We start from the raw sequence: 11667 nt of genomic DNA, 5'->3' as shown, positions 1-11667 counted from the left end.
GCAAGAGAAGCCGACCAAAAAATCTGGTTCTTAGGGTATCAAATGCTGTGGGATTTTTCTGATCATTCCACCTCCTCTATTCCCTACCCCAATGGACTTCCAAACTGGCACATCATTTTAAAAGGACCTTTGGTTCCAAACAGCAAAGGTCCAACTAGAGGTGGCATCTATTGGGCATCTAGACAATTATTTGCTTTCCAAAAGCCCATGTTGTGAATGGCACTTATTCTAATTAATGCTCCTTTAACTGCTGCAATCATGTAAAGGGGTCCTAAAGTGACTTTACACTAGAGTAGTGTAAAGTGGCCTGAGCATAAATGAGAAGTACATAGAGTATCTTTTCCCTTAACAAAAGAGAGGGGAGGAGTGTCCTTTTTAGGACATTTGCCAGGCAGATTAAGGGCCTTATCCAGCCCTTCTTGCTTAGTGTTTGTCTACTCAGTTGAGTAATGTGCTTTATGGGGTGTGATTTCTAAAGTTCACTAACATGTTTCAAATTAGTTGGCCTGAGTAGTCCTGCTGGTGGACACTAACGGTTCCCTAGTGCATTTTAATATAGTACTGTTTCAAACAGCATTTACATTACAGGGCACCAATTAATACACAACACATTAGTGTGCTTTAGAAATCACACTTCAATCAAGCACAGTACCCCACCATGTAGACAAGCCTGTGGTCTGTACACAGAGAAGACACTTGATGATGTCTATAGGGTAAAAGGGAATGGAGACAAGAGAAATGAAGAGTGGATCATAGAATCATAGAATAGAATATCAGGGTTGGAAGGGACCTCAGGAGGTCATCTAGTCCAACCCCCTGCTCAAAGCAGGACCAATCCCCAATTTTTGCCCCAGATCCCTAAATGACCCCCTGAAGGATTGAACTCACAACCCTGGGTTTACCAGGCCAATGCTCAAACCACTGAGCTATCCCTCCCCCAGCGTACAAACAAAACAGCATGAAGTTGGAGGCCAAAGTTGCATTTTCCAGTGCTTTTTGTCTTTCTGAGAGCTAAGAAAAGAGAAAAAGGGAAAGCCACAAAAAAAGCACTTGTATATGTTTTTGTTTCCAAAAAGCTGAAAGGAAGAGGAGGAAGCCACAAAACAGTATCAGTCGGGGTAATGTTGCTGGAGCACTGGTGAGACAGAAAGAAAAGAGATGACTGAACCACCAAACAACAGACAAACAAAATCAAAGATTTTTTGGCCGGATTGTGACTGACCTTATATGGGTGTCCAGGGAGGGGATGTGGGTGGGGAAGAGAGGATAATGCAAAGACCGGTCCTTGCACTTGAGGGGAAAAAATTGCAGGCTATTTGTACTTTTCATATTGTCCCAAAGAGGGCAGGGAGGAGGCAGGCTTTGGCCCTCCACACTGGCAGAGCAAGCCAGGTGCACCTGGAGGAGGATGCAACCTTTGCGCTTATGTTACACACTGGGAACTTGGAGGGATTGTGTTTGCCTCAGATACAGTCCTCTCTGCGCTTCCACTTTGGGCAGTGTAACGCTCCCCCACTTCGCACAGGAATAATCTAACCCTTTTCATGTATAAAGACTCCTGTTGGCAATGAGAGGGGAACAAGGGAATAGTGCATACCCTAAATAAGGCTGAGGAGGCAGATGGGGCATTAACTTTACTAAGGAGAAGGGACTGAGAATACAAGCATCCTTCATTTATACTAGTCATGCTCTGCTGTTATAGGATAGGCAATTCTCTGTCCTTTCTCTTCATGTTACCTCATAATAGTTTCCAGAACCTTCACATAGCCCATCAGTGATGTGTGGCATCAAGTCATTCACTTCATTTGTTTTTATTTCTTGCATTTAAAAATACATATACAAGTTGAAATGTTTCTCCTCTTCCACCTTCAAGGTTCCTGTCACATAGGATTATAATTCACAGATTTAGTTACAAATTGCATTTTTAAAATGGTATTAAGATTTTAAATCATAGGACAATAAATAAATACAAACAAACAATTTTTAAAGGGATACAAATTTTAATTCCTTCTAAGAATAGAAATTGTATATTTTAATATGAAATACTGATTGGCCCTGTGATTAAGGACTTTGTAAGCACACACCCTCTCCTCGAGCGCACACCCCTCATGCCTGGACATGGAGCCCCTATTGGCACTCTGCCTCAGATCTGTATCTTCGCCAGACTCCCCCTCATGGAGCTCTGGGACTTGGCCCTCCAGCCAGGTCAAGTCAAATTTCAAATCAAGGTGCAAACAAATCTTCCAACTAACAGACCTTCCACCCCTCTCAGGCGTCACTGTCGTTCCCTTGTTGACCCTACTCCAGGGCTTCCCTTGAGGACCCTAATCTGCTCCGGTTGTGTTCTTCCTCTGTTGTTACCTGTGTGGTTATACCCTGTCACAGGCCTTCTCTCCACCAGAGACACCTGTCTCTTCAGCAGTCCCTCCCCAACTTAGCTCCCTCAGTCTACTTATAAGGCCTAGCTCTGCTCCCTCTAGCCATGAGGTAATTAGTTACTCACACCCCAGGTGCAGACTGTGACTAATTGGGGTGCTTTTTCTTGCCTTGTACGTGATGGGGGTCAGCTCCATCACAGCCTGGGAATTCAAAAGATTGGGATTCAATTTCCAACTCCTCCATCATCTGTTTTATCTGTTGAGGGTAACGTCTTTGGGGTTAGCTGCTGTTTCTTTATTATGTGATTGTATAGTTCCTAACATAATTGGGCCTTGATCTTGGCTGAGGCTACCAAGCACTATCATAACACGAGTAACAGTGAAATAAGAATATCTAAACACAAAGACTTCCTGGTGATTTATTCTGAGAGGTATGCCTCATCACTGTTTTAAACAACCTACTGCACGCTACAGAGACTCCAGTGAGCTGCCTTTCTAAACATTGGATTGGCTGAGAGTCAGGACAGTTCTAGCGTGTTTGTTGTTTTCTTCTTCATCATCATCATCATCATCTTCTGTGAAGCACATGTTACTCCCTAAAGTGTTTGGGTTGAAAACAAATAAATAAATCCTTGTCACAAATCTACTGGTGTTTAACTAGTTGCTGATGAACGGAAAGAGCAAAGGTATATGCAGCATGTAAGGATCACATCATGACACGTTTATAGCTGAAGGTCCAAATAAGACCTCTCAGTATCCTTAGCCTCCAGGTAGGTTTGATAAGGGCCTATTTATAGTTGAGAAAGGGAGCTCATAACACTCGGAAATCCTGCAGATATTCAGATGCTTGCAAATACTGACCTCTACCATGCAGGCTGCTTTATAGTAGTGGCTGGCTTATTGGTAGCCCCAACTCTCATTCAAAAAATCATAAAAAGAAAAGGAGGACTTGTGACACCTTAGAGACTAACAAAATTTATTGGAGCATAAGCTTTCGTGAGCTACACGTGTGACAGGTGCCACAAGTCCTCCTTTTCTTTTTGCGAATACAGACTAACACGGCTGCCACTCTGAAACCTGTCATTATTCAAAAAATCATGACATTCAATTCTGGGCTTCTCAAAAGTGGAAAGCTATTGACAAAATGGGGAGTTCAGAAAAGAGTAACAACAACTATTAGGGAGCCGGAACAATTGTCGTTCACAGAAATATTTAAAAAAAAACTAATTATGCATAGTAGGGATTGGAGATGTCTAGCAGGAGCTGTGACAATAGTCAAAAATTACCAAGCACAGAGCAAAATTCTCCTGCAAACTCCCAGTAAATCTGCATGCATCCCAGAATAGAATTTGGTTCATAGAGCTGAATTATTTGGGCCGGAATAAGGGGCATAACGAGGAGGAATACAATGAAATTAAGAAAGGAATATTTTAGGCTAAATATTGTGGGAAACATCCTGACAGTGAGAGTAGCATAATCTCTTATGAAAGTAGTGTCATTCCATTACTTGGAATACTTAAAACTAGACTGGATAAAGCACTAGCAATGTACTGTTGGAACTATATTTTTGAAAGGAGGAATTAAAGGATGCAACAAGGCTGTTCCATCTCTGTGTTCTATGATTACGTGCATGTGGGGCAGATAATCTTAATTTACACCTTCCAAATCAGTCCAGTAGCTCTTGTGTACAGTTTAGCAAACTATGTTTTAATGATGCTAAGGTCTGATCCTGTTCCCATGGAAGACAATGGAAACATTTTTATTGAATTCAGTCAAAAAGAAGCTGGTCTTTAGCCTATTTAGTTTTACTGGGGAACCTAAAGAATTGAAAGTATAAGTGTGAATTGAAACAATAGCAAGTTCCTTTCTAAAGTCAGGTGCATGCAAGTAGAAGAACAAAACCAAAATGTTTGCAGTGAAAATAGGAAATAAAGTTACACAGAACACTTGTTTACTGTCACAGCTTTACCATTCACACAGAAAAACTTTACTCTGAAAAGGCAAAGCTGATCAAATTGCTTTCAGAGACCTAAGAACTTCAAAGTGAGTAACATGTAAGTGTAGATCAATAGAGTAACCATATGATACTTTTCAAGGGTATTTGATGCCTTCACAGGTTCATTTCAAAATGCTACCTCACAAATTCTCACTGATCTTCATTGCACTTAATTTTTAAATTTGCATTCCTTGCTGTTTATCCTTCCTATGCTATCGAGCTACTTCCTGCAGAAATAATTTGCCCTAATGAAAGAAGAGGGTAATGTTATTTTACAGCTGTTTGCTGTATCTGAAAATCTTCATCCGAGTTAGGGTTATTGAAATGCAGTACTTCCTGTGGGCAGAATTAAAGATCTTTTACTGTGCAGATATGCATAAAGAAAATTCAAATGTAATATTCCAAATGCCCTATTAAAGTGCTCTATTGTAGGAACTAAAGATGTAGATATGGTAACAAATATGATTATGTTGAAATGGCAATTTCTTATTCAAGAAATCTGTTCCTTGTGCGCACTGTAAGTCTTATCTGCTTGTTCTACTGACAATGTTATAATTTTACTACTTTTTCTTCTTGTTAGCATGGTAGAGTATGTGTTACACCCTTGTAAATTAGATCCCAGTTTGTATTTATCAGAATCATAGCTGTGCATTTTATAAAATGTCCAGTGTTATTTTGTATCAGTTAGTGTAATGGACCAGCATTTGTTTATGTCACGCTTTGTCACACTTTTAGAGTCAAGTCCTAGAAATCTCAATTAATCCACCTAAGAAAAACCTATTACTGTTTATGGCTAGCTGTGAATCAATATATACAATTATTTCTCTGATTTAGTAGCTCAGTGCTTCTTTGATTCTACATCTATAAATACATCCTCACCAAATATTCAGCTGATATAGTCTCAGATGTAAAGCATTATGATGACACTTTTGCTATCTATGAATATTTTATAAAAACAATTGTTTAAAAAAACCCTTTGAAGCAATTTATATTTCTGAAACCTTCTAATAAAATATACAATATATTGTGACTGGAATACTGTTCTTAAAGGACATGATCTAAACTCCATGGAACTATGAAATACTCCCGTCGACTCCAATGAACTTTGGATCAGGCCCAAATTTGTAAGCTCAATGTATAACGAAAAGATGGTTACAAAACTGTGGTTATTGTAATGATCCTAATGTAATTGGAGCATCTTAACTCTTAAAAATGCAATAAAACAAAATGTTTCTCTTTTAATCAGGGCTCTTGGCAAAATAGATATTGATTGGGTGTAAAGAGAGTGTAATGGTGTTTTAAAGTAGCCTTCTTAAATGCTTTGTAAAAAAACATCCCCCAAAGGATCATTTTTCTTATTCATGCTCAACAATCATGAACTAACAATTCATATTTGCAAATCAGTTTCCATCTTCATGTTTTTAATGAAAAACCACTTTCTTTGTTTGCATGTTTCATACTCTCAATAATTCAGATAAAGGCTTTGTACTTAGAACAAACAACAGAGATCTTACTCAAAAATGTTTATTGTAAAAAAGTGGCTAGCAAACAACATAACAAAATGCACTTCACACTTTCTTCAAGTTACCTACAGGTGCTGCTATAGGCAACACTTCACTTTCATTCACAACACATTCAGTCATATAAAAATAAAAATGTTTACATTATGTCCACATACTTTACAAAACCATTAATAGAAAAGGCACTTGGAGGGGCACTGCTGAAGATATTGCATTTTCTTTGTGCATTTCAAAAAAGTTTTTTTTAAAAAAATCATTGTCAAACTCCCATGAACCCCCCTCTCTTGCACTTATTCCCGTTTAAAAAAAAAGATTAAAGTTTAGAGGAACTCTTCCATATTAAAAGTTGGGTCAAGCATGCACCAGGAATGTTTGAAGCTACAGTCTATTTTTTAAAGGCACAAACTTTTAAAATACGGCAGATAATTTTTCATACATTCCATAATGTGTTTTCTCCTCTTCTTTGAACTATTCAGATTTAAAGCATTTCAGATCATCAATAAAGGCCTTAGTTTTTAATAAAAAAACAACTAGTAATATTAGACATTTACTAAAGTAAACTTAAAATACTTTATAAGGCACCTGAGATACATGTTGTCTGGCAAATTCTCTTGGAGTAGGATTTTTATTATTATTTCCTCTTTAAATACTGTTTCTTTGGTTGAAATGGTTTGGCAGGAATGTACTGTTAACTCTTTGCAACTTTTCTTAGTAAGATAAGTCTATGCACATTTGGCTTCATCGCTGAAGAAGGCTGATCATGCTTCTTCCTTATGATCTATCTGAAATGTCATGCATGGCTCTTTCCCCCTCATATTTCAGAATTCACACTTAAGTAATTTAGCACAAATACTTAAGCTAATTTGTACTGACATTATAAGTTCTTCCACTTTTTGGGGGTGGGCTGGGGTCAGGGGAGGCGGTTGGGAAGCAGAAGAGAAAATGCCTTTGGGTTTCCACTTATCATTTGCAACAGGAGTGGAGAAATGCATTGGATCCCGGTAAACATTGACTGCAAGACTCAGTGTGCTACACAGCAGCCAGATTCCTCATGTTTGTGCAGAAGAGACATTCTGGAGAAAGTTTTGGAGCAATTTTTGCACTGGTATTTCTTCACATCTGAATGGGTCTGCAGATGAGCCCTCAGGTTCGATCTGTCTGCAAATGCTCTGTTGCAATGAGGGCATGAAAAAGGCTTCTCTCCTAAAAAAACGTTAAAAAAAAGAGTTAAGCATTTAAAGCAATAAGTACCCCTGGGGACAGCCCCATTTTCCCTTGGTAAACAAAAATGATTTGTTTAAATAATTGAAGTGTGTAATAAAAAGGTGAGCATGCTGCAGATATTACAGTTACTGCTCAAAGCACTGCTGACTGTACTGAGACATTTCAGACTTGTCAGAGAATACTGCTCGGTGTGGTCTTGAAAGACAAGCTGCTGACGCTTTCTGCCTCAACAGGTGCAGCCAGAGCCTGTAGGTTGGGCTCCTCCCAACATTTCCAAATGTTCCTTCTGTTCATTTCGGCTGTCCTGTGTTATGTCTAGAGCAGCATAAATTACTTAAGATAGGGGCTACAACTAGAAATGCAGCAACAGCTGTTCAGACACAACACTGTGCCCAATGTTACACCAAACTCATTGTCTTAGCAAAAAACTTTGGTAAGGATTTGTTTCCGTTAGCAACATTTGTATTCCTTGATTGCTTCACTGAGCAGACACTTGTATAAATTTTAGGGTTCGGTGTTTTCTAACTGATCCTTGGGTAAAACTGAGCCTTGTATATATACACAACACTTCCCAAAGCCTAAATGTGAGCCTGAAGTCACTGTGGCCAAATCTTCACCTGGTGTAAATTGGCAAAAAATGACATTGACTTTAGTGAGGCTATGCTGATTTACACCAGTAGAGGACCTGGTCCACGAATGTGAGATATTGTTACAACAGAGTGCGAATTTTGTACTTTAATGATGCTTTAAAAATAGCTAGGAAATAACTGTCCAGGTAAACATCAATAACATGTTAAGGACCCTAGTATTTGCCCAAGACAAAACAAGCTGCATCCTGGTGGGATAAAATTGACACATTGCATTTCTAATAGATTTTCTTACCCGTATGAGTTCTGATGTGTCCTTGAAGTAACCAGGGTCTAGAGAAAGCCTTGCCACAGATCTTGCAGACACAAGGTAGTGTGTGGGTCCTGATGTGCATCTTAAGGGCTCCTAGGCTTACATACTCTTTGTCACAGTACTTGCAGCTGAACGATTTCCTAGACTGGGCATCACAGTGCAGTTGCTTATGTTTGGCCAGTCCAGAGAAAGTTGAATAGGTCTTGTTGCATAAACTGCACTGAAACTTTTCAGCTTCAATTGCATGGGGATCTGAAAGCTTTGACTGGATTCTCTCTTCTTCATCACTAATGGGACTTTCTGAGCCACTGTGATCCTTGGATGAGGTGTCGGAGGGTGGAGGTGGACTAACTCTTCCCAAGGATGAGGGGTATCCAGAAAGAGGAGAGAGGTCATTGGGTAACGGGGATGGTAGCAGCCCAGTTGTAGTCCACACAGTAATTGGATTGTAAGCTACTGAGCTCAGGATCTCTGGCTGTGGTATGATAGGCATTGGATAGCTCTCATACAGGTATGGTGAAATGATCACTGGAGAAGAAGAAAGAAGAAAGTATTAGGAAAAGTGGAAAATTGCTTTAAAGGCAGTAAAATAAATGCCTAGAGGTTTAACAAGCGCAGAAGTCAAGCACTATGAACATTATACAATTATATGTGAAGAGGATTAAATGAGTAAAAATGCTACATATATATACAGATGCAGGCGTACACACACAGTGCACTTAAACGAGCACAATATGGTTTGGAGGGTCTAGTCAAAGAAACATGCTGTTTCTAAATTCATGCAGTCTAACACATTCAGCAGCCAAGCTTTCAAACTGATTTGTGTAGAAGTTGGAACTTCCATTGATAACATGAACAGAACAGGGAAAATGTAAATCCACATAAAATAAAATAATTGGGTTCCATTCAATGAGCAAACTTTTTAAAGTTGGCAGTGTTTCATTCTGACTGGCACTTACATGTTTTTCAAAAATCGTTTTAAGCAGCTAGAAAATGCTAGGAAGAAACCAAATCTTGCCCTGCGATATGAAAACTAAAAAGTAACCCCCTTCACTGCCAGGGAATAAAAACAACTTCAGCTTTCATTCACAGCGGCATATGTTTTAATCTTATTACCTGTGTGAGTGTCCAGTTTACTGTAATTTGGCTTCTTGGATGAATTGAAATGCTTCTTGACCAGGAAAGATCGTGGCATTTTGAATGCAGAATTTCTCCTTCTTCCAGAATCTCCTTTCAGTTTAGAATAACGGTCCCCAGATCGTGTGCAGCACACAGAATCACTGCTAGCACATTGGTCCCTATAGTATTGTCTACTCAGCTCAATCCATGCAGTAAAATTGTGTAGTGGCAGTGCAGAGAGGCTCCTTGAAAAGTGCTGTAAATATCCACTAGTCAGGTGCAGGAGGGGAGGGCCAAGGTTTTCTTTTCATCCAATCGCTTCTGAATTTGCTCAAGCACTTTTACAAACTCAGCCTGTTTTGCTGGGAGGGTTTTCTTTCTCTTTGCAAGAAGGATCCAATCCCTGCTACAAGTTAAGGATTTGGTTCAGGTTTCAGCTCCTCCCACTGGGACAGCTGTGAACAGAGGAAGAATCTGTTGTCAGAGTGAATTATTCTGGTGCAAAGTGGGTGCACATTGTTCTTTAGAATTTCTGTCTACAAAAATGTGTTAGTTAGAGTACTTTAAATAGGTGGTAATTTCACTGATTAACTGCATTCTTCTTCTTTTTTTCCCTAAGAGGGAGCTGGATAAGTCCATATGAACTAAAAAGTCTCTTTAAAACAAGTCTGGCTTCCAGATGTTTGATAAAAGAAATACAATGGAACAAACTGTTCATTAAGGGCAGAAGGGGGGAACATTACAAGATAACAACTCAGCCTGCAGTGCTAAGGAGAGACTTTGGTTAGGAGGTGCCTGTTATGTTTGGAAACTGCACTTTGAAAAGTTTTAGTTGGGAAATTTTGTAGATTAACAAATACTTAACCCTCACCTTTTGAGAAATAGCTGATAGCAAGGTACATTATATGAGACAAAAGCAGCAGCAGCAACAAATGGAAAGGCAGTGTTTCACAGCAGGATTCTGGGTTTTGTAAAACCCATGGACTCTGTTTCAGATTCTTACTACTAGGAATACTTTTTTAGTTTCAAACATCTCCAAAATGCAAGAACCTGCTATTTCCTGCCTTGTGGAGATTGAGTAATCATATAACTCCTTTAACTGCTTTAGCACAGAATGAAATATTTTCTGCCATTGAAAGACTCCTGATTATCCAAGGACATTGAAACATGTACAGATAATAAACAATAACAAAAATGATAGCCAGGGTAATCTAAAACCTTATTAGACACACTTCCTTATGGGATTTTCATAGAAAACACAAGGATACTGCAGGCTTTATATAAAGGCATAATCTCTGTTTGTATTTCGTTCAGGATAAAAGTCTTTTGAATGTGCCTTAGTTTTTGTCAGTTACCTAGATTGCTTTAGAAAAAGCCATTCAGTTACAAGCATGCTTAAGATTTAAAATGCATGCATAGGAAAACCTGGAAAAAGCCTAGGACTTCTAGACATCTGAAGATGTGACAAACCTTCCAAGCTGGATATTATATATATATTATATATATATAATATATATATTACAAACAGTGTTTTGGAGGCTGTTTGGAATAATTTATTATGTATAGCTATATATGTATTAGCGGGAGGAGGGGCAGAGGGAAGTTACATTGAGACCACCCCAGCCTTTTTGCAACAGGTGTTGGAATGGAGATATGGGGGGGAAAAATCCCTGTGGGTCTGTTAAGACTTGTAGGAGCAAAGTGCTTTGTCAAGCTGCATGACTTCTTAATCTCAAAGATGCCAAAACAAGTGCAGAGAAAAAGTTCACTGTTTGCAAGAACTGATTTAAAAGATTCAGCTGTTAATAGAGTCTAACTCCAGTGTGGATACGTGAGAGCCATCACTTGGATTTTCAAACTATAGGAAACACCTCTGCTAAAGCAGCGAAGCTAAAGAAGGAGGAAGGAAGAGTTGTAACTAAAGACAACAAGAAATGTTCAGGTTTCTCTAATACCTGCAAGTGTTTTTGCCTAAATACAGTTCAGAGCAGGATTATGGGGGCTGGTTCATAGCTGGAGGGTAGGTGTAGACTGGAATCCTAGTTTTTAGAGGGAATGCAGTAAGTGCAATGACAAACAAGCACATTTCTTCCTTAGCTTTACAGAAAATATGAAATTTCCAACAATTTTTAGCAACCATCCACAACGCTGAAAAGCTCTAGGAAAATCTTTTCAGCTGTGGTCCATTTAAGACATTTCCATAACCTTTGTTGAGCCTTGTATTTCAGGAGGATCTGGAATAGCTGATGTAAAGTACTGTTTTATATATAATTGACCCTTTGTAGAAACTATGGTCTGGATCCTCAGCTGGTGTAAATTGGTGTCCCTCCATTAAAGTGAATGGAGCCATGCCGATTTACACAGCTCAAAATATGACCTTATATATTTTTAAAAAGCAAGAGGCCTGATTCACCACTGAGTTACTCCAGTTTTCATTGGAGTTGCACCATCATAATAATGGGGTAAAGCAGTATAAATTAATTACATTTATATAAATTACAAAATCTTGACATGTTATCCCAGTGACTGG

At 38.9% G+C, this 11667-nt stretch overlaps 1 protein-coding gene across 1 annotated transcript; it reads right to left on the bottom strand.

The window, feature by feature from the left end:
* Positions 1–6477: 6477 nt before the first annotated feature.
* Positions 6478–9357, bottom strand: SNAI2 (snail family transcriptional repressor 2). The gene is made up of 3 exons (XM_073329416.1): positions 9135–9357; positions 8001–8546; positions 6478–7097 (listed from the first exon to the last, which is right to left on the bottom strand). The coding sequence occupies exons 1-3, from the start codon at positions 9211–9213 to the stop codon at positions 6916–6918; spliced, it is 807 nt and encodes a 268-aa protein (XP_073185517.1). The 5' UTR covers positions 9214–9357; the 3' UTR covers positions 6478–6915.
* Between the last annotated feature and the right edge of the window lie 2310 nt (positions 9358–11667).

The sequence above is a fragment of the Lepidochelys kempii genome, chromosome 2, assembly GCF_965140285.1.
Source record: "Lepidochelys kempii isolate rLepKem1 chromosome 2, rLepKem1.hap1, whole genome shotgun sequence".
NCBI lineage: Eukaryota > Metazoa > Chordata > Testudines > Cheloniidae > Lepidochelys > Lepidochelys kempii.
Note: the sequence above shows the minus strand (reverse complement) of the source record. Positions and strands in the feature narration are given on the sequence as shown.